Consider the following 23,306-nt stretch of genomic DNA (forward strand, 5'->3'; position numbering starts at 1 on the left):
GGTTTGGTTTGGTCTGGCTATTCGCAGAGAACAGTCAGGCAGGTTTTGTGAAGCTGCTGGACCTAAAGATGCAGGTCCACGCTGGTACTCCTTCTCTTTGATATCTTTCCTGTAAGACCCTATGTTTGATTTTGCCTTTTGTGCAAAGAGGTGTTGATGGGGATTGTTGTAAGTATTTGGAACAACTTTATTAAGTTGGGATAATCCATTGGGTCTTCAGATAAATTATTCAGTCATCTGTTCCCTGTTGTTTGTGTTTCATTTGGCAATCTTGTAAATAAATTCTGTTTTGTTTAAAACTAAGTGGTTTGACCAACTGCATCCCTCCTGGAATATCCACATTACACCTGCTTAAAACAATGAGCAAAGGTAGGGTATGGGCTACTTTCTTGAAATGTTTTGGGGATGTCTGGCCTTGTCTATAACAGGCTGCATGATCAGTTTCTCCAGTGCAACTTCTGTGTAATTCTGGCCAGCAGCTGGATCATTTAAGTTTCTGCAGAATTACAAAGGGATAATCTTGTGGAATTTTAGTGTCCTGTATTCACCTATCCATGAGCTGAAGAGAAAACTGTAGGAGATGTTCGGAGACACGTTCACTCGATGTAATGCACGACTGAAAATATAAGAATACATGTCTGGTCAGTAAACTACTGGGTCTGCGGTTTGGACAGTCTTGCTGATGTGAATGGCAATTTAATTGTCAGGAGTGATGTCCGTCACATGTCCTTTGGTGATAACAAATCAGTTCTATGTCTGATCTTAGTTGTGAGGTGTGGGATGACGGCTTCTCCAGAGGAGAGAAAGATACATCATTCAGTGTGGCAGGAAGGGTTACTGCAAACATGTTTCTTAACATTTGATAGGCCCTACGAGGTCTTTAAGAACAGATTGCTGTCAGTATGGCATGTGTTACAGTACCACATGCCTCCAATCTTTGTATTGTGGAAGTTGAATGAGCTGCACCTTACCTCACTACGGTCGACACTAGCTCCTTTGCCTCGTCCTGCTACGTGACCCCGTGACCCTGTTGAACCTCTGGATGATGAGCTTCCTGTTGTGGAGCAATTACTCGACACTTGACCCCGTTGCAGGAAGGTGGGTTTACTGTACGGTATCAAGTCATCCTCTGCAACAGCAAGTTAGACAAGAATACACTGAAGAGTCAATCCATCAGCCAAAAACTGCCATCTTCATTTGCTTGGCACTTTTCACATTACAAAATCCTTCCCAGTCAATAATGGTCGACAGTACTTCACAATGGTATTAGTCTAACAGTCCAGAAATTGAGTTCAAATCCCTTTAAAGCAAGGTAACACCAAAGTACTTAGTTGTTTGCTATTAAAGTAAAAAAATAATTGGTGTAAGAATAACAGTCATGTTGTGAAAGAAATACATTTATATTGTCATAACAGTTTATAACCCCAGATTACTTACAAATATATTGAATTCTAATAAAGTATTTTTTTAAGAATTAATAACGTGCGAAAAAAAAATGGGGTTATTCTAAATCTGTCTGACAAGGCCTTGTGTGAACCCATGAAATGTCACACCTGTAGAGTGTCAGGGGAACTTCAGAGAGAGAGAGGCTTGAAACGAAGATATAATAAGGGATTGACCACTCATCTCAGCAGAAATCCACCTCTTGTGGATTATGTTGCAAACTATAGCTATTGCACTCAGAATCGTCACCCAGAGACTAGTCATACCAATATGTCCTTCAGGAAAAGGAACCTGACATTCTCTCACAGTCAGATTAACAAATAATCAGGTGTGAGAATGTCAGGTTCCTTTTCCTGAAGGGCATATTGGTGTGACTAGTCTCTGGGTGACGATTCTGAGTGCAATATCTATAGTTTGCAACAGGAGGTGGATTCCTGCTGAGACATGTAGTCAGTCCCTTATTATATCTTCCTTTCAAGCCTCTCTCTGTGACATTTCCCTGACACTCTATGTGACACTCCATGGATTCCATTGTTAATTATCTGTTGATTATTTGATTTGGTTTTAGGACGCTTAGGGATAGGGTGATTAAAAAGGTGTTTAGCACACTTACCTTCAATACTCCGTCCTTTGAGCATATGAGTTGGAAAGTCATGTTTGAGGCTGTTTAAGTCATTGATGAGGCTTTTTCTTAAATACTGTGCCCAGTTATGGGAAGGATATTAAGCTGGAGAGGGTTCAAGAAGAGATTTCCCTGGATGTTGCCGGGTATGGAATGTCTGAGTTAAAAAGTAAGGCTGGATCGGCTGAGACTTTTTCCACTGGAGCATAGGAGATTGAGAGGTGACCTTATAGAAATTTATAAAATAATGAGGGGTACAGATAGAGTTAATGGTAATTTCCCTAGGATGTGGGATTTCAAGACTAGGGGCACATGTTTAAGGAGTCGAGAGTGTGGTGCTGGAAAAGCACAGCAGGTCAGACAGCATCTGAGGAGCAGGAGAATCGACGTTTCGGGCATAAGCCTTTCGTCAGGAATGATGCTTGTAGGTCGGGGCTGAGAGATAAATGGGAGGGAGTGGGGTTTGAGGAAAGGTAGCTGAGAAAGATGAGGAAAACGGTAATAGGTCAGTGGGGGAGTGATGGACAGGTCCGGAGGGCGGTGCCGAATTGGAGGTACTGGGATAAGGTGGGGTGAAGGGAAATGAGGAAGCTGTTGAAATCCACTTTTATCCTGTGTGGCTGCAGGGTCCCAAGGCAGAACACGAGGTGTTCTTCCTCCAGGCGTCGGGTGGTAATGGTTTGGCAGTGGAGGAGGCTCAGGACCTGCATGTCCTTGATGGAGTGAGAGGGGGAGTTGAAGTGTTCAGCCACGGGGCGGTGGGGTTGGTGGGTGTGGGTGTCCCAGAGATGTTCTCTGAAACGATCCACGAGAAGGCGTCCTGTCTCCCTGATATAGAGGAGACTGCACCGGGTGCAATGGATGCAGTAAATGACATTGGCAGAGGTGCAAGTAAATTTCTGATGGATGTGGAAGGATCCCTTGGGGCCTTGGACAGAGGTGAGGGGAGTGGTGTGGCCACAGGTTCTGCATTTCCTGCAGTGGCAGGGAAAGGTGCCAGGAGTGGGATGTGGGCCCGTGGATGGGGGGGGGGAGCGTGGACCTGACGAGAGAGTCGCAGAGGGAATGGTCTTTTTGGAACGCTGATAGGGGTGGGGAGGGAAATATATCTCTAGTGGTGGAGGTGGTGGAAGTTGCGGAGGATGATGCGTTGTATGCGGAGGTTGGTAGGATGGAAGGTGAGGGCAAGGGGCCTCTGTCCTTGTTGTATTGGGAGGTGGACTTCAAGGGCGGTTGTGAGTGAAGTGGAGGAGATACACTGGCAGGCATCGTCAACCATATGGGAAGGGAAGTTGTGATCGTGGAAGGAAGAGGCCATCTGGGACACTGGTCAACCTGGGAACAGATGCGGCGGAGGTGGAGGAATTGGGAATAAAGGATGGCATTTTTACAGGAGATAGAGTGGGAGGAGGTGTAGTCTCGGTAGCTGTGGGAATTGGTGGGCTCGTAGTATATGTCTGTGGGTAGTCGATCGCCAGAGATGGTGATAGAGAAGTCCAGGAAGGGGAAGGAGGTTTCCGAGATAGTCCACATGAATTTGAGGTCAGGGTGGAAGTGTTGGTAAAGTTGACAAACTGTTCAACCTCCTCATGAGAGCACGAGGCAGCACTGAAACAGTCATTGATATAGCAGAGGTACAGATGGGGGGTGGTGCCGGTGTAATTGCGGAACATGGACTGTTCCACATATCTGACAAACCAGTAGACATATCTGGGTCCCATATGGGTGCCCATGCTAATCCTTTTGGTTTGGAGGAAGTAGGAGGATTGGAAGGAGATGTAGTTGAGGGGGAACAAGTTCAGCCAGGCGGATGAGGGTGTCGGTGGAAGGGTACTATCCAGGATGGCATGAAAGGAAGAAATGGAGGGCTTGGAGACTTTTGTCATGGTGGATCGATGTGTACAGGGACTAGATGTCATGGTGAAGGTGAGACGTTGGGGGCCAGGGAAAGGAAAATCTTGGAGGAGGTGAATGGCGTGGGACGTGTCCCGAACATAGGTGGGGAGTTCCTGAACTAAGGGGGACAGGACGGTGCTGAGATAGGAAGAGAGGAGTTCGATGGCACAGGTGCAGGCTGAGACAATGGGTTGATCGGAGGAGTCAGGTTTGTGAATCTTGGGAAGGAGGTAGAATCGGGCAATGCGGATTCACGGACAATGAGGTTGGAGGCTGTGGATGGGAGATCCTCAAAGGTTGTGGATGATCTGGGAGATGATGGTTTGGTGATGGGAGGTGAGGTCGTGATCAAGGTGGCAGCAGGTGGAAGTGTCTGCAAGTTGGCGTCTGGCTTCAGCAATGTAGAGGTTAGTGCACCACACTACTATTGCACCCCCAGCCCTTGTCTGCGGGTTTGATGGTGAGGTTGGGGTTGGAGCGAAGGGAGTGGAGGGCTGCGCGTTGTGAGGGTGTGGGGTTGGAGTGGGGGACAGTTGGAGAGGTTGAGGCAGTTGACATCATGGCAGCAGTTTGAAATGAAGATGCCATGGGCGTGTAACAGGCCAGCACAGGGGGTCTAGGTGAATGGGGTGTGTTGGAGGTGGGAGAAGGGGTCCTCAGTGGGTGGGTTGGAGTCTTAATTGAAAAAGTAGGCATGGTGGCGGAGGCGGTGGAAGAAACGTTCAAGGTCGCAACGTGTGTCAAATTCATTAATCTGGGATCATGGAGGGATAGAGATGAGGCCTTTACTGAGGACTAAATATTCATCCTCAGTGAGGGGCAGGTCTGGGGGAATGGTGAACACATAGCAGGGATGGGAGCTTAGGACCTGGAGTGGGGCCCATTTTTACGGTGAGAGGAGAGAGATTTTAAGACACGAGAGGCAAATGTTTTACCCAGAGGGTGGTTCTTGTGTGAAATAAACTTCCTGAAGAAGTGGTGAATGTCGGTGGCACAGTGCACAGTGGTTAGCACTGCTGCCTCACAGCACCTCAGACCCGGGTTCAATTCCCGACTCAGGTGACTGACTGTGTGGAGTTTGCACGTTCTCCCCGTGTCTGCGTGGGTTTCCTCCGGGTGCTCCGGTTTCCTCCCACAGTCCAAAGATGTGCAGGTCAGGTGAATTGGCCATGCTAAATTGCCCGTAGTGTTAGGTAAGGGGTAAATGTAGGGGTATGGGTGGGTTTCGCTTCGGCGGGTCGGTGTGGACTTGTTGGGCCGAAGGGCCTGTTTCCACACTGTAAGTCTAATCTAATCTAATCTAATCTACAATGTTTAAAGACAACAGGAAAGGTTTGGAGGGATATGGGCCAGGAGCCTGCCAGTGGGACTACTTTAGTTTGGGATTATGTTTGGCATGGACTGGTTGGACCGAAGGGTCTGTTTCCATGCTGTATGACACTACCTCACAATCAAGTAAATGCATGTGTAGTCACCTTGTTACAAAGACAAATGCAATAATTAATGGACATAAAACAAGATCCCACAAACGAACCAAATGACTAGTTAGTTGCTCCTTGGTTGTGATGGTGAGACAGCACATTGCATACAAGGTGCTATTAGGGCTTTTATTATCCTTAGCAAAGTAGAGGTGCTGGTCAGAAGATTGTAAGGTGATGATACTGTTTGATAATGATGATGTTTGTTTGCACAAAGGAGCATTTTTAGAAGGCTGACCCGAGAGGTACAGTTTCAGCTTGTCACATGGACATAAGGCTACCTTTGTATTTTGGCACCCACTCTCAAAACTGTCCAATTTCCATTTTGCATCTAAATACAGTTTGTTTTACTTAAAGCATGTTTTGTCAATGTGAATTCACTGCAATGCCATTGATAAATTGGGGACACTGTTTTAAAAGTGTGAACCTTTAAAATGTTTTTTGGCTGTAATGCAATTACATCATCAACGCTTTAAGCGGTGTTTCTAAAGTGCGATTTTTCTATAATGCGAGTTTGCACAAGAATGCAACTATCGCGTTACAGAAGAACTGATTGTACCAGTTGATCCTACAGTGCTCAGTCAACTCTTAAACCAACCACCTACCAGGGCAGTATGTCGAAAACCTTTCCCACTGAAGTTCTAGTGAGTGAAGGGATTGCAGCTGAATGGAAAGTTGCAATTGTAAAAAACGAAAGCACTGCAACAGAATGATGTTGATTAGATTAGATTCCCTATAGTGCGGAAACAGGCCCTTCGGCCCAACAAGTCCACACCGACCCTCTGAAGAGTAACTCACCCAGACCCATTTCCCTCTGACTAATGTCACCTAACACTATGGGCAATTTAGAATGGCCAATTCACCTGACCCACACATCTGTGGGAGGAAACCAGAATACCCAGAGGAAACCCACACAGACATGGGGAGAATGTGCAAACTCCACACAGACAGTGGCCCAAGACTGGAATCGAACCTAGGACCCTGAGAGGCAGCAGTGCTAACCACCTAGCCACCATGCCACCCTACTCTTGACTCTTTGACATGTACTCCCAGGACTATGGTTGCACACTCCAACAGTGGGATTGATGACTATATAGGTAGAAAGTCAGTGGTGGCTATCAGTACAATTTTTTAAACATAGCTTAAAAATGGTCCTTTCCTATCTGTGAAATAATTAGAAAGACAAAGTTACTATCCCCACAGAAATAGGAGACATACAAATGTTTGTGGGATGGAATCTTCCAAGAGAAGTAGCAGGTGCAAAAACGGATTAGAAGCCCCCAATCCAATGCAAGTGGGACAGTCCAATGGTTCAGGCACCAAGGTGGTCAACAGGTGGGTTTCTCCCCTGATGACATCCTGGAACAATGATACATCCTCCTCCAGTCTCGCCTGGACCTGCTGGTCAACCAGAGGCTGGCAGTCACTATGAGATACAGCATCTCCTCAGAGTCTGCGACTGCCAGTGATGAACCTTCCAGCTCAGTGAGCAAACTTACATCCAGAACCTCAACCTGAGCTACAAATCTTCTCAAAACTCGCTTGTAATTCTCATCTCTCTCACACCCCTGCATCATGTCATTGAGTATCCCTACTGGCTTCAAACCAGTTCGTTCACACTGTGAGGGTCTGTAACACCCCCTAGCCAATGTCCTGTGTCCGTTACTGACAGACCCCAGCTTTTGTAGCTCACTCAGCCAACATGCTGTTCCTGATTACAGCCCCACTGATGTTAACAACCCTACATAGTCATCTCAGAAATGCTATCCATGAAACCACTATCAGCACTCACTGCTTCAAAAGCTTTTCCACTTCCGAGGATGCACTGCACTGGAATTCCAGAGAACTGCCTGGAGGTGGGAACAGCACGGGGTGTGTCATTGGTATAGATTGAAAGAATAAATAATTAACGCACGAGCAACAGGGAAATGGATTTTAGACACGTTTGCAGCGTCTATTTCAGTAACAAAGTGGGTATTTGAATATTAAATTTGCCTGTCCCTAACATCCCATTACCTTGCTGTCTCAGTGCTCTTAATACTCCTGCAACATTTTTATATCGACCAAGCACTTGAACAAATATCAGTACGTGTTAGAATTAATGCAGTCAATTAACTCCAGCTCTGGTGGAATGTCACTGCACTATGCAGCAGCTAATTTAAGATTTCCACCGAAGTTTAATGCTGACCCAATCAATCTGATGTAAGCACTTCAGACCCACTGTGCAAAGTGTTGGGAAATTGTTGGAAAGGAAATAATTGAACCTGAACCTTGTTAAAAGAATTCTGTTGCAATTTTGATTATGATTTATTTCCCCACCAAGCATAAAAGGTTATAAATCATGCAATGTTATAATAATTGGTTTCCTTTCCACTTTAAAGGGACAGGCACCTCTTGTGTAGACCAGGAGTTTGGAGCAGCTCCAGTGAAGCCAGTACTACCAGAAAAAGCCCATCAAGATAAAATGATGTTCAGAATCTCTGGCCATCTTGGCTAAATTTTAACCTTAAAGAATAGAGATTGGTGTATGGGAACACGTTAACAGGACTTGGCTATGCAGTCCCTCATAGAACCCCTACAGTGCGGAAAAAAGCCATTCCCATTCCCATTCAACTGGATCATGACTTCACTGTATTACCATTCGTTGCTGGATTTTCCTCTAGATATCAATATTGATCCTAAAAGTCCCAAGTAATCCAGAACTCCCAGTGTTTTTTTTTCCTGGAAATGGTTCCAGACTTTGACCATTGTTGAATGAAGAAGTGGTCCCTAATATCCCTCTTCAGTGAATCAGCACTAAAGTTTTACAATCTTGACTTGCCCCACAGCAGGAATAACTTCTCTTGGTGGAATCTTCCGCTCCAGGAGGTGGCAGGCTAGAGGCAGCAAAGGCTTTTAGTGTGTGGGTGAACCTCACTTTGTTCTCATCTGTGATCAGAATAAAACGCTAGATGAGAAGGTCCATGATCAATGCTTCCACCAGACTGCCAACTGGGAGGCCCTTAAGTGGTCAGTTGATTACTAAGGTCCTCATTCTGCTGCTGCTGGCATTAACCCTGTAGCTGGTACCCTGTGTGCATAGCAGCTCATACAGTGTGGCCAGTTAGTTAACTCCTCATTAGAGGGGGGGGAGGGGAAATGAGGGGTTACCCTTAATCAATGGCACTCAGTGCCCAATCAAAGAAAGTAGAGCAGGGCTAATGGTGGCTCCACTGAATGCACCTCTCCCCGTCTTTTGATACTGACTCCCAAGCACATGTCTGCGTGGGTTCCCTCCGGGAACTCCGGTTTCCTCCCGCAATCCAAAAATGTGCAGATCAGGTGAATTGGCCATGCTAAATTGCCCATTGTGTTAGGTGCATTAGTCAGAGGGAGGTGGGTCTGAGTGGATTACTCTTCGGAGGGTCGGTGTGGACTGGTTGGGCTGAAGGGCCTGTTTCCACACTGTAGGGAATCTAATCTAATCTTAACTCCAGGAAAGGTAAGAGAGGTAGGCAGGTAGTGCCAAAGTCCTCTGTGGCTGACCCCATTTCAAACAAGAATGCTGCTTTAGAAAATGTAGGGGGTGATGGACTCTCAAGGGAATGTAGCAAAAACAGCCAAGTTTCTGTATCAAGACAGGCTCTAATGCAATGAGGGGAACGTTGGATTCCAAGTGATCAATTATGACAGGGTACTCTCTAGTCATAGGCACAGACAGATGCTTTTGTGGCCAGCAGCAAAAAATCAGAATGGTGTGTGCCAGGATCAAGGATGTCTAAGAAAGGGTGCAAATATTCTCAAAAGTGAGAGGAACCAGCAGGAGGTCACTGTACACACTGAAACGAATGACATAGGAAAGGAAAAGGAGGAGATTTTGAAGGGAGAATATACAAAGTTAGGCAGGAATTTAAAAAGGAGGTCCCTGAGGGTAGCAATATCTGGATTACTCCTGGTGCTATTAGCTGGTGAGGGAAGGAAAAGGAGGATAGAGCAGACGAATGCATGGCTGAGGAGCTGGTGTATGGGAGAAGGATTCACATTTTTGAATCAATAGAATCTCTTCTGGAGTAGAAGTGACCTGCACAAGGAGGACAGATTGCACCTAAACTGGAAGGGGACTAATAGGGAGATTTGCTAGAGCTGCTCGGGAGGATTTAAACTCCTAAGGTGGAGGGGGGGAGATAGTGAGGAAAGAGGTTAATCTGAGACTGGTACAGTAGGGAAAGGGAGTGAGTCAGTCAGGACAGGCAGGAAGAAAACAGAGAACAAGGTAGGACTGATAAAGTAAACTGCAGTTATTTCAATGCAAGACGCCTCACTAGGAAGGCAAATGAACCCAGGGCATGGTTAGGAACATGGGACTGGGATATCATAGCAATTACAGAAACATGGCTCAGGGATGGACAGGACTGGCAGCTTAATAGTGCAGGATACAAATGCTACAGGAAGGACAGAAAGGGAGACAAGAGAGGACAGGGAGTAATGTTTTTGATAAGGGATAGCATTACAGCTGGACTGAGGGAGGATATTCCTGGGAATACATCCAGGGAAGTTATTTGGATAGAACTGAGAAGTAAAAAAGGGATGATCACCTTATTGGGATTGTATTATAGACCCCCTAATAGTCAGTGGAAAATTGAGAAACAAATTTTAAGGAGATTTCAGTTATGTAAGAATAAGAGTGGTTGTGGTAGGGGATTTTAACTTTCCAAACATAGACTGGGACTGCCATAGTGTTTAGTGTGTACAAAATTCTCTGATTTGGTACGTGGATGTACCTACTAGAAAAGTTGCAAAACTTGATTCACTCTTGGGAAATAAGGCAGGGCAGGTGATGGAGGTGTCAGTGGGGGAGCACTTTGGGGCCAGCGACCATAATTTTATAAGTTTTAAAATAGTGACAGAAAAGGATAGACCAGATCTAAGAGTTGAAGTTCTAAATTGGAGAAAGGTTAATTTTGACGGTATTAGGCAAGAACTTTCAACGCTGATTGGATGCAGATGTTCGCAGGTAAAGGGACGGCTGGAAAATGGGAAGCCTTCAGAAATGAGATAACGAGACAGTATATTCCAGTGAGGGTGAAAAGAAAGGCTGGTAGGTGTACAGAATGTTGGGCGATGAGGGAAATTGAGGTTTTGGTTAAGAAAAAGAAGGAAGCATATGTCAGGTGTAGACAGGATAGATCGAGACAGTCTTTTTACAGTATAAAGACAGTAGGAGTATACTTAAGAGGGAAATCAGGAGGGCAAAAAGGGGACATGAGACGGCTTTGGCAAATAGGTTTTAAGATAATCCAAAGAGTTTTTATGAATACATTAAGGACAAAAGGGTAACTAGGGAGAGAATAAGGCCCCTCAAAGATCAGCAAGGCAGCCTTGTGTGGAGTCGTGGGTGATGGGGGAGATACTAAACAAGTATTTTGCATGAATGTTTACTATGGAGAAGCAGAGTAGCTGCGTGCTCATCAGTAGACTGCAGGCTGAATGTTGAACCTTTTGGCTCGGAATATGTGTAGTTCCTGAGGACCAGTGGAAGAGATTCTGCTCGAGAGCTGCAGGTTCGACGCTGCGGACGTGTGCTGGAGGGGGGAGAAAACACGGGGATCGTGTTGTGAGTTGTCAGAGCTGCTGGAGACCATTGCTGGATCGTGATTGGACATTGGAGGTGCTGACCTGCTCTTGGTGGATCTTTATGCTGGCTTCGGCCTAACACCAATTCAGGTACCAGCCAATATCATAGCTATGTCCTCAGTAGCCGCTCGCAGCCCTGGCCAGGGCATTCGCAACACAGTCAGCGTGACTGTGAAGAAGATGGAGGAGCACACACCGGTCGATCGGACGGTGTTCGTGAAGAAGATTTTGCTGGAGTGCTGTGGGTTCGAAGCAGCGGACGTGTACTGCCTGCAGGATTTCCCTGCGGCAGGCTATTTCGACGTGACCTTCAGGAGCGTGAAGAATTGCGAGCAGCTCCTAAAGGTCCTCAAGGAGAAGGAAGGGGAACCTCTATTCTCCATTTTGTTGGCAGTCCCGTTGTGTGTGCTTACTGCGCAGAGGAGTCGGGTTGTAACAATCCAGATGTACAATCCTCACGTCCCAGCAGCAGATGTCCTAACCTTCTTGAGAAGATACATCCAGGTCGAGGGAGAGAGTACCGATGTGGGCGATCCTTTTGGGATCTGGACCAGCAAACGACAGGTCAGGGTATCCCTGAGAGTCGATGCCAGTGGGAACATCCTCCACCCACCCTCCAGCTTTGCCATCGGAGGAAGCAGAGGTTACCTGACATACGCAGGGCAGCCAAAAGTGTGCTGAACCTGCGGGAGGTCAGGCCACATGGCGGCGGATTGTAAGGTGACCGTCTGCTGAAACTGCAAACAGGAAGGCCACCCGACCAAGGAATGTAAGGAGGCCAAGAACTGTAATCTGTGCGGAGAGGCGAAAGCTCCGAAAGCTAGTGTGCTTCCAATTAAACCTGTTGGACTATAACCTGGTGTTGTGTGATTTTTACTATGGAGAAGGATATGGAAGTTGTAGAATATGGGGAAGTAGATGGTGATGTCTTGAAAAATGTCCAGATTATAGAGGAGGTGTAGCTAGATGTCTTCAAATGCACAACAGTGGATAAATCCCCAGGACCTGATCACGTGTACCTTAGAATTCTGTGGGAAGCTAAGGAAATGATTGCTGGGCCCCTTGTTGAGATATTTGTATCATCAATAGTCACAGGCGAGGTGCTGGAAGACTGGAGGTTGGCTAATGTGTACCACCATTTAAGAAACGTGGTAAGGACAAGCCAGGGAACTATAGACCGGTGAGCCTGTCGTCAGTGGTGGGCAAGTTATTTGTGGCAATCCTGACAGACAGGATTACATGTATTTGGAAAGGCAAGGACTGATTATGGATAGTTAGTATGGCTTCGTGTATGAGAAATCACGAACTTGATTCAGTTTTCTAAAGATGTAACAAAGAGGATTGATGAGGACAGAGTTGTGGATGTTATCTATATGGACTTCAGTAAGACAAGGTTTTGACAAGATTCCCCTTGGGAGACTGATCAGCAAGTTTAGATCTCATGGAATAGAGGGAGAACTTGACATTTGGATACAGAACTGACTCAAAGACAAAAACAGAGGGTGAGGGTGGAGGGTTGCTTTTCAGACTGGAAGCCTGTGACCAGTGGAGTGGCACAAGGGTTGTGGTGAGTTCACTACTTTTCATCATTTACATAAATGATTTGGATTGAACATAGAAGGTGTAGTTAGTAAGTTAGTAGATGACACGAACATTGGAGGTGTAGTTACCTCAAAGTACAATGAGATCTTGATCAGATGGGACAGTGGGCTGAGGAGTGGCAGATGGAGATTTAGATAAATGCAAGGTGCTGCATTTTGGAAAAGCAAGTCACAGCAGGACTTATGCACTTAATGGGAGTGTTGCTGAACAAAGAGACCTTTGACTGCAGGTTCATAGCTCCTTTAAAGTAGAGTCACAGGTAGATAGGATATGGAAAAGGCATTTGGTATGATTTCCTTTGTTGGTCAGAGTATCGAGTATAGGAGTTGGGAGGTCTTGCTAACCACCTAAGACATTGGTTAGGCTACTGTTGAAATATTGTGTGCAATTCTGGTAACTTTCCTATCAAAAAGATGGTGTGAAACTTGAAAGGGTTCAGAAAAGATTTATAAGGATGTTGCCATGGTTGGAGGATTGAGCTATAGGGAGAGGTTGAATAGGTTGGGGCTGTTTTCCCTGGAGCATTGGAGGCTGAGAGATGACCTTATGGAAGTTTGTAAAATCATGAGGGGCATGAATAAGGTAAATGGACAAAATCTTTTATCTGGGGTAGAGGAGTCCAGAACTAGAGGGCATAGGATTAGGGTGAGAGAGGAAAGATATAAAAGGGACCTAAGGGGCAACTTTTCCATGCAGAGGGCGGTGCATGTATGGAATGAGCTGCCAGAGGAAGTGGTGGAGGCTTGTACAATTGCAGCATTCAAAAGGCATATAGATACATATATGAATATGAAGGGTTTAGAGGAATAATGGGCCAAATGCTGGCAAATGGGATGAGATTAGGTTGGGATATGTGGTCAGCATGTACAAGTTGGTCTGAAGAGTCTGTGCTGTATATCTCTGTGACTCTATTGTAGATCATGGAGATTTATTGAGCAATATCTGTCAGTGTACTGAATGGATAAGCTAGGAGTCCTTTAGAAATTAGTTTTCTATTTTTTCCTGGAGTGGGTGCCCCATCCCCAAGTGCCCTGGAGAAAGTAGTGACCTTCTTGAACTGCTGCAATCCATTTGCTGGAGGTAGATCCATAGTGCTGATGGGGAGGGAATTCCAGGATTTTGACCCAGTGACACTGAAGGAACAGAGATATATTTCCAAGTCAGGATGGTGCATGGTTTGCAGGGAAACTTTCAGATGGTGACATTTCCATGTATCAACTGTCCATGTCCTTCAAATAGTGATGGTCATACTCTTGGAAGGTCCTATCTGAGGAGCTTTGGTGAAATTCTGCAGTGTACCTTGTAGATAGTACACCATACTGCCACTGAGCGTCAGTAGTGGAGGGAGTGGATATTTAGGGATGTGGTGGCAATCAAGTTTACTGCTTTGTTCTGGATGGTATCAAGCTTCTTGAGTGTTGTTGGAGCTGCACCCATCCAGGTAAATGCTGAGTATCCCATCACACTCTTGACTGTGCCTTATAGATGGTGAACAGGCTTTGTGGAGTCAGGAGGTGAGTTATTTGCTGCACATTTCCTAGTCCCTGACTTGCTCCTGTAGCCACAATGTTTATATGACTAGTCAGTTCAGTTTTGGTCAATGCTAACTCATAGGATGTTGAACGTGGGAGATTCAGCGATGGCAATGTCGATGATTATCAAGGGGTGATAGTTAGATTTCTCTCTTGTTGGAGGTGTTCATTGCCTGGCATTTGTGTAATGAGATGGTTACTTGCTATTTATAGATCTAAGCCTGGATATTGTTGAGATCTTGCTGCATTTGAACATGGACTACTTTAGTATGTGAGGAATCACGAATGGTGCACAGAACATTAGTGAACATTCACAATAGTGAGTTATTTATGATCTAATAATGGAGAGACAGTCATTAAAACAACTGAACAAGAACACTACCCTGAGGAACTAGGACTTCTGTGTCATAGTAGTAATGTTCCTACCTCTGAGGCAGAAGGGGGGTTCTTTGAACTGAAATGATTGACCTGCAACAACCATCACCGTAGACCATTCTTTATCTGACATAATGAATCCAACCAGAGAGAGCCTTTCCCTTGATTCCCATTGACTCGAGTTTTGCTCAGGTCACACCTGACCAAATGGGGCCTCGATATCAAGCACATTCATTGTCTCCTTCTCTGGATTCTGGATAGAAAGAACTGGGCTTGATACACAAGTTTCACTTTTTTTACAATAGACAACCCCCAAAGATTTCAGCTCCACTTCAGTGGATCACTAAGGAAATACTAAAAAAGAATAATTACATAGCACCTTTCACAATTGCAGGATATCGCAAAGCAATTTTCAGCCAATGAAATGAAGTCAGCTTGGTAACATAAGGTTGCCAAAGTCCTAGAGGGCTTTCAGGCTGCTCTAGCATTAAAGAGAGATGACTGCTGGTGGCTTAACCTGACTATCAGCACCACTCAGGCGAGAGGTGAGATCAAGAAGGCAGACCTTTTCAATGGTGACCTCAGCTGGTCAAGGAATTGAACCACACTGTTGCATCGCAAACCAGTCAGGCAGCCAACTGGACTAAAGTAAGAAATATAAGGCTCCATAAAACATCAATGAGATACTCATTGGAGTTTACTTTTGGTTTGGTTATGGGATAAATACTGGAGAAAACAGCTGCTGTTCTTTTTATCCAGGGATTAAAAGTATTTCTAGCATTGCAGGGTTACAGGGATAGGGTAAGAGGTGGGTCCAGGTGGGATGCTCTTCGGACGGGTGATGTGGACTCGACGGGCCAACAGCTACCTTCCACACTGTAAGGGATCTACAAGCCTATGATTACTTGAGAGCTAAAATAGTAAGAGAAGCATCATAAACCTTCGGTACAGGCTACAGGGATTGTTTGGTTTCTTTCTATCTGATTTTTGAAGGTAAGCAAACTACAGTTCTGGGGAATCTGACTAAATCGAAATAACTACAGATTATAATTCAGCTCAGTTGTACTTGAAGTCAAATTGATGTCCTTGACTGTCCCAGGTGTTTAGTCCTCTCACCATGTTTGTGTCGTGCCGAAGCTGCTCTGTTGTGAGAATGCGCACTCTCTGTTCGCTGGTCGGCTGATGCCCTCCTCTCTGTGGATGAGGCACTGCCATCATGGTCCAGTGAGGTCAGGCTGCTCTCCAGTCCAGTGGGCTGTAGGTAAGGGGTCTCCACAATTCCATCAGCTGGGGGAGGTTCAGGAGGTGGTGGCAGGTCTGTCCAAGACAGAGACAGTGAGTCAATAAAAGCTGGCCTAGTCAGCCTGGTTACAGCATCCCTGGGTTAGTGAGAGGCGTGAAGGGTAGTTAGCGGATCCCTAATCATTGAACGTTATAGAGAGGGTGCATGTGCCAATACTTCTGTATTGCTCTGTGTAAGACCAACACACGCTGAACTGTAGGTGGCTACTATTCCCAACAGAAAAAGCAGCAAAGACAGCAGCATAACAAAATACTCATATTTTGCAAGTCATTAAACTCCCTTGCTACTTAAGAAAACTTTATAAATGATATATCTACGTTGATTCTCAAAATACAATGATTTGATCAGCATTTATATTACATGAAATTTTAATAATGTCACACATCTGCCTTTACTGTAATCACAACTAAAACATATAAGACTAATCTTTCCAGTCATTTACATGTGGGAAATGAAGGTTTTCCATAACAAGATGAATGAATTTAACAAAAATATCATCACTTGACAACAAATAATGAAAACAACAACTTCAGCTTTCTCTCCAAATACAGAGGAACCTCGATTATCCGAATATCAATTATCTGAAGGAGATCGCGAGGTCACGATAGAAATATTACATCAAAGATGTGTTTCCAGCACTGATCGCGCCTTTTGTTTACAGTGATTAAAAGTGAACTCTGCTTCCTGAAATGCTGCCGAGAACCATCCTGGACTGAGGGGAGCCCAGGCACCGGCTCCAAACGAATGACCTCCTGCCCCCTCTCTCTTTCTCTGACCCCACTTTTACTGGAGTTTTACACAGGCCGTGTACCCTAAACCCCTTCCTTCCCCTGATAATCTCTCCAACATTGTCCTGTACAGGGCAAAGGAGGAACCTGTCAAAATGTTGCAGTAAAAGTGTGTGGTTTTGTGTGTGTGTGTGTGTGTGTGTGTGTGTGTGTGTGGGGTTGTGTGTGTGCATGTGTGTATGGTTTTGTGTGTGTGGGTGTGTGTGGTTTTGTGTGCACGCACGTGAATGTGTGTGGGTGGGGTTGTGTGTGTGGGTGTGTGTATGGGTGGGTGTGTGTGTGGTTTTGTGTGTGCATGTGTGTGTGGTTTTGTGTGGGGGGGGTGTGGGTGGTTTTGTGTGTGCATGTGTGTGGTTTTGTGTGCGCGCGTGCGTGTGTGTGTGTGGGCGCGTGTGGTTTTGCGTGCGCATGCGTGTGTGTGGTTTTGTGCATGCACGTGTGTGGTTTTGTGTGCGCACATGTGTGTGGTTTTGTGTGTGTGTGGTTTTTTGTGCGCGTGTGTGGTTTTGTGTGTGTATGGTTTTGTGTGTTTGTGTGTGTGTATGTGGTTTTGGTGTGCTCGAGTGTGTGTGTGGGCGCGTGTGGTTTTGTGCACACGTGTGTGTGCGTGCATGTGGTTTTGTATGTGCATGTGTGCGTGTGGTTTTGTGTGGGCGAGTGTGTGTGTGTGTGTGTGGTTGTGCGCGCGCACGCATGTGTGTGGTTTTGTATGCACATGCGCGCGTGTGTGGATTTGTGTGTATGCGTGCATGCGTGTGTGTGGTTTTGTGCACGTGTGTGTGGTTTTGTGAGCGCGTGTGTGTGTGGGTGGGGTTGTGTGTGCATGTGTGTGTGTAGTTTTGTGTGTGTGGGGAGATGTGGGTGCAAGTTTTGCATTTCTTGCGGTTGCAGGGGAAGGTGCCGGGAGTGGGAGGTTGGGTTGGTGGGGGCGTGTGGACCTGACAAGGGAGTCGCGGAGGGCGTGGTCTTTCTGGAACACTGATAGGGGAGGGGACGGAAATATATCCCTGGTGGTGGGATCTGTTTGGAGGTGGCGGAAATGACGAAGAATGATACGATGTATCTGGAGGTTGGTGGTGAGGTGCGCCCACATCTACCCCCTCACTTCCCTCCAAGGCCCCAAGGGATCCTTCCATATCCATTACAAATTCACCTGCACCTCCACACACATCATTTACTGCATCCACTGCACCTGATGTGGCCTCCTCTACATTGGGGAGACAGGCCACCTACTTGTGGAGCGTTTCAGAGAACACCTCTGGGACACCGGCACCAACCAACCCAACCGCCCGTGGCTGAACACTTTAACTCCCCCTCCCACTCTGCCAAGGACATGCATGTCCTTGGCCTCCTCCATTGCCAGACTATGGCAACACGACGCCTGGAGGAAGAGCACCTCATCTTCTGCCTCGGAGCCCTCCAACCACAAGGGATGAATGCGGATTTCTCCAGCTTCCTCATTTCCCCTCCCCCCACCTTATCTCAGTCCCAATCCTCGGACTCAGCACCACCTTCTTGACCTGCAATCTTCTTCCTGACCTCTCCACCCCCACCCCCTCTCTGGCCTATCACCCTCACCTTAACCTCCTTCCACCTATCGCATTCCCAACACCCCTCCCCCAGGTCCCTCTTCCCTACCTTTTATCTTAGCCTGCTTGGCACACCTTCCTCATTCCTGAAGAAAGGCTTATGCCCAAAACGTTGATTTTCCTGCTCCTTTGATGCTGCCTGACCTGCTGCACTTTTCCAGCAACACATTTTTCAGCTCTGATCTCCAGCATCTGCAGTCCTCACTTTCTCCTAATATTCCATGCTATCTATGTGAGGGTATTAGAGTGTATTTGACTCCATTCTTGGTCAGAAATAAATCAAAGTTTTCCAACACGAATTGTGGACCATTATCTGATGCCAACATTTCTTTCAACCTGTAATTACAATCAACTTCTCAAATCCTCAATAGTTTGGGTATTGGGCACGTTTCCAACTTTGCCCACTTTCGACAGCAATTGATCAAATAAAACATTATTTTTTCTTCCACTCCAAATATATTAACTTGCACTCATTCCCAAAGGTTTCACCTGTTTGACTGTGAGGCTAATGGAATCCTGCTTGGATTATAAGACCATAAGACATAGGAGTGGAAGTAAGGCCATTCGGCCCATCGAGCCCACTCCGCCATTCAATCATGGCTGATGGGCAATTCAACTCCACTTACCCGCATTCTCCCCATAGCCCTTAATTCCTTGAGACATCAAAAATCTATCAATCTATAATCTATCAATTATTCTCAGATATACTTAACAACTTTTTCAGCAACTCTTCGATATTTTTGACAATCCTTGGATATCAAAAATAGCCTATTGCCTTCAAATGGACTATCCCGAGTAATTTTGCTAGTTCCTCCAATTTTGCTCAAACTTTATTGAAATCATGACTGCAAAACCTATTTATACTCCTTTAATTCTACAGGAGAAATACACCTATCATTTCAACTCATTATTACACACATTGGGGCATCCAATAGTGACATAATTGTGCATTTTAGTGAGCATTACATATTTATAAATTTCTTCAGGAATGTTTCCAGTAGATACTGGCACATCATTTGTATAAGTAATTCATCGGTAACTCTGTGGCTAATAATGCATCAACCTTTATGGGAAATCTTAAAGGAACATCTGCATTTCTGAGCTGCGGATTACAATATTTGAAGTTGTTCTGATGGCTGATTTAACCACTTGGTTCTACTTGCTTCACCGTCATTATGTGCTTTTTCTCATGAATGGACTCATCCTTACTGAGCCCTCCTGTTAAGTTACTCAGCTCAGTTTAAACATATTTTCTTGAAATTGAGGGCCACAAAGGCTGGAGATCAGAGTCGAAAAGGGTGGCGCCTGAGAATTTCAGGCAGCATCTGAAGAGCAGGAGAATAGACGTTTCCGGTATAAGGCCTTCATCAGGGCTTTTGCCCAAAACGTTGATTCTCCTGCTGCTCGGATGCTACCTGACCTTCTATGCTTTTCTAGCGCCACACTTTTGGGCATATTTTCTTGAGCTAATTACTTCCCATCAGGAAGACTTTGTTTTGACTCTGAACTATTCCATTGTAAGCATCAGAATTGAATTTTCATGCTAACACCCACGTCACTTAACATTGTTGTTGGAACATTCAGTCAGTTTCATGCCAGTGTTCAATAAGGAACCTGACTTAGGGATTTCTTGTACTCTCCTTCAGAGATAAACAGGCACAACTACAGCTGTATCAAAGATGAAAGCAAGTTATGAACTTTTATAACTTGATTTGCATCTCCCAACAGAGAGGGCAGTATAACACAATGTTCAGCTCTTACAGTGTACCACATGTTATAAGAAGGGTCAAGATCAGAATAGTTTGATTTTGATACTGGGCTCTGGAAATTAAATATTCAATCTTACTCCTCTCATCTGCTTTGTGGTTTTTTTTGCTCTTTGACCAAATACAACTTCTGACCTTCTTGTTCAATGACATCAAATTCTGTTTCCAGAGCTATCATATGTGTATGGACCAGCTTTAAGTCTACCATGACTTCACCCTGATGCATGGCTGTGACCAGAAGCTCAACTACAACCTGAAGCATCGCTGTTTCTGCAAAACTGTGAAATTTCTGGCTGTGACCATCCTTCCAATAGCTGAAGCACTGATTGGAAATAGAGGCATTTAAATGGTGGTGGCTACCATTGCCATGATTGTGCCTAAATTTCTGACTCTAAGACAGCTAACTAGCCTGCTGTGGCCCAGGTCATGCTGAAATCCAACGGACATCCCATCAGCTCAGAATTGCAGGGGAGTTCTTTTCGTACTTCTTTTATTTAATTGATCGTAGAATGTGGGTAATGCTGGTTATCCCAATGTTTATTGCCCAGAGGGCAGTTACGAATCAATTGCATTGCTATCAGTCTGGAGTTACAGGTAGGCTAGACTAGGCAAGGACAGCAAGATATTCTTCCCTAACTGATATTCGTGAACCAGATAGTTTTTCACAACAATTGACAATAATTACATTGTCATCAATGGGCTAGCTTTCCTGGTTGAACTCCAGATTTTTATTATTGAATTCAAATTCCACCATTCTCCATGGTGGGATTCAAACTGATGTCACCAGAACATAAGCGTTCCGGATTATGAACCCATTGATATTATCTTGACATCACTACCTCCATTGTGTTATTTCCGTGGCTGTGGCCACATCAAAGGCTCCCTTTAGCCTATTTGCCTTTGTACAAAATGTGGTCTAGATTATATTGTTCTTCAGCCTCTTATAAAGATCAATTTCTAAGCTTTCCCCCTACCCACAGTAATAGTTTGTTTTTAAAGTCGAGAACGTAATCTGCAACAGTCTCATTGGCAACTGCACGCAATTCTCACTGTAATTTCATTCTTAGCAGTGGCTATTATGAGTTTAGAATTTCAATGAGTTTCATTGAACTTGGCTCACAAAGGTATCATTGATCAAAAGCTCTATCAAAAGCATCTGGCCCTATCATGGTGAGGAGAACATTGACTTTATTCCCATCTCCAATGTTATTCATTTTCAACCAAATATATAGCCTTCATTTGTAATTTCACCTGTCTTTCTTGTTAGGGTTGAATTTCCAAATTGTCCCCAAATATACCTTCAGTGTCATTTTTTCAATCACATTCTATGCTGACTGACTGGATACAATGCACGCACTGAACAATCTTTACATTTGCTCAAACCTCCCCAAAATTATCTTCAGAAGTTCCAAAAATGTCTGTCAATATTCTTCGGTTACTAATTTCTCAAATGAAATTTTATCCCATGCCAAATTTTTATTGTGAATTACCTTGAGTAATATGAACATATGCTCAGCTGCAGGCATCCATGAGTGAACTAATTTTATTCACACCTCCCAACAGAGAGGGCAGTATAATGGGCTATTCAGACCTTGTCATATACCATATCATAAGAAGAGTTGAGATCAAAATAGATCACGTGGCCTATGGAAGTCTCATCTCTTCAGTTCTAATTCAAAAATCTGGCATTTAATTTATGCTTCTAAGTACATATGAGTTTACAAATTACGAGGAAGAGTAGACTGTGTAGCTCCTCTTATTTGGAGAAATACAATTGGATAAATTGTGTTAGGTGGCTTGCTGCAGTCATGTGACCTCTCCCTCTAATTGTTTACACTGTAGTTCTGTAGCAGCCCTTAAAATACCACATTTGAAATATCTCAAGCTAGCTCCATAATTCAAGAAGATTATTGCTGATCTGATTGTGGCCTCAAGTTGACATGCTTGTCTACCTTGATAACATTTGGCTTCCTTCATAGTCAACAATCTATCTACCACTGCCTTAAAATATTCAATGACACTTCCTCCACCACTCAAAGACTCCCAATTCTCAGAGAAAACGTAACACTGCTTCTTATCTTCATCTTAAATAAATGACCCCATATTTTTAAAATGCATTCCCTAGTTCATGTCTGTTCTACCTTATTGGTGAATCACTCAAGTGAAAAATAGCACTGATGCAAGTTACTATAGGCCACACTTTAAGCCCTTTGAGAGAAGTGAGATATATGTATATCCAAAACAAGGAGGCCGAACTGCAGCCAAACATGGAGTCTCATTAATTTCTAGGGGAAATCAGACTCTGACATGCAGCTTCTCTGATTCAGCCACCAGGCCCCTTAACTCGCTGGCAAATTAATTCTGGAATAAAATGAGGAGTGGGATACTGTTGCCATTTTGACATTTTAGAGATTTTTTTCTCAGAGAAAAGTCTATTTATTTCATGGTCACTGCTTAAGCCCAGTTGCAGTACTAGGAAAATAAAGGGTGTGGTCTGCTTCACTCAGTCTAACTGAGTTAGAACAACTGGGGCTTCAAACCAACATCAAGTCCATCAATTACAATGGTAAGGGACCAGCTGCCTCTTTTCAGTTGCCATCCTAAATGCCTAGAGCATGGTGCTGGAAAAACGCAGCAGGTCAGGCAGCATCCGAGGAGCAGGAAAATCAATGTTTTGGGCAAAAGCCCTTCATCAGGAATGAGGCTTGTGAGCCGAGGAGGTTGCCCATTCCTGATGAAGGACTTTTGCCCGAAACATCGATTTTCCTGCTCCTCGGATGCTGCCTGACCTGCTATGCTTCTCCAGCGCCGCACTCTTGACTCTGATCTCCAGCATCTGCAGTCCGCACTTTCTCCACCTGCAATCCAATCAACGTAATGGCACCTCTAATGTAGCTGCCCATTGGGCAGAGATGTTGAAGATGGGCCTCTTTGCCCTCCTTTCTCTGCTAAGAAAATAGACGTGACATAGATCAAAACCTAAACTCTCCGCTCATGTTTGACGGCCACACTCCCAAATATTAAAGCATTGAGGGAGCTACTAGAAATTCTAAGCAAGAACTGGCTGAACTATTCCAATCCAAATTTTTTTTTGGGTGCCCTGTGCAAGGATAAAAATCAACTGCTTCTGAATTTTTCTTTCCATTCGGCGGTGACTTGTAAATGTGTTGTTATTATATCCTCTCACTAGGGGTGGCACTGTGGTGCTTCCCTGTGTCGGTTTTCTAATTTCCCAAATGTTTAAATGGTGTTCCAACTCATTCTATGTCTTTGTTTTTCAAATTTACTATTTAATTTTA

General features: G+C 44.8%; 1 protein-coding gene across 3 annotated transcripts in view; it reads right to left on the reverse strand.

The window, feature by feature from the left end:
• Nucleotides 1-23,306, reverse strand: part of robo3 (roundabout, axon guidance receptor, homolog 3 (Drosophila)) — a 312,623-nt gene that overhangs the window by 12,120 nt on the left and 277,197 nt on the right. For 2 of the 3 annotated variants that reach the window (XM_060847033.1, XM_060847032.1), the window contains exons 26-27: nucleotides 15,678-15,878; nucleotides 972-1,129 (exon numbers count right to left, since the gene is read on the reverse strand). In XM_060847033.1, coding sequence (XP_060703016.1) covers nucleotides 972-1,129; nucleotides 15,678-15,878 — 359 coding nt within the window. The remainder of the gene's footprint in view (nucleotides 1-971; nucleotides 1,130-15,677; nucleotides 15,879-23,306) is intronic. The other variant, XM_060847034.1, reaches the window with a different exon arrangement.

Source organism: Hemiscyllium ocellatum, chromosome 29, assembly GCF_020745735.1.
Source record: "Hemiscyllium ocellatum isolate sHemOce1 chromosome 29, sHemOce1.pat.X.cur, whole genome shotgun sequence".
Classification (NCBI taxonomy): domain Eukaryota; kingdom Metazoa; phylum Chordata; class Chondrichthyes; order Orectolobiformes; family Hemiscylliidae; genus Hemiscyllium; species Hemiscyllium ocellatum.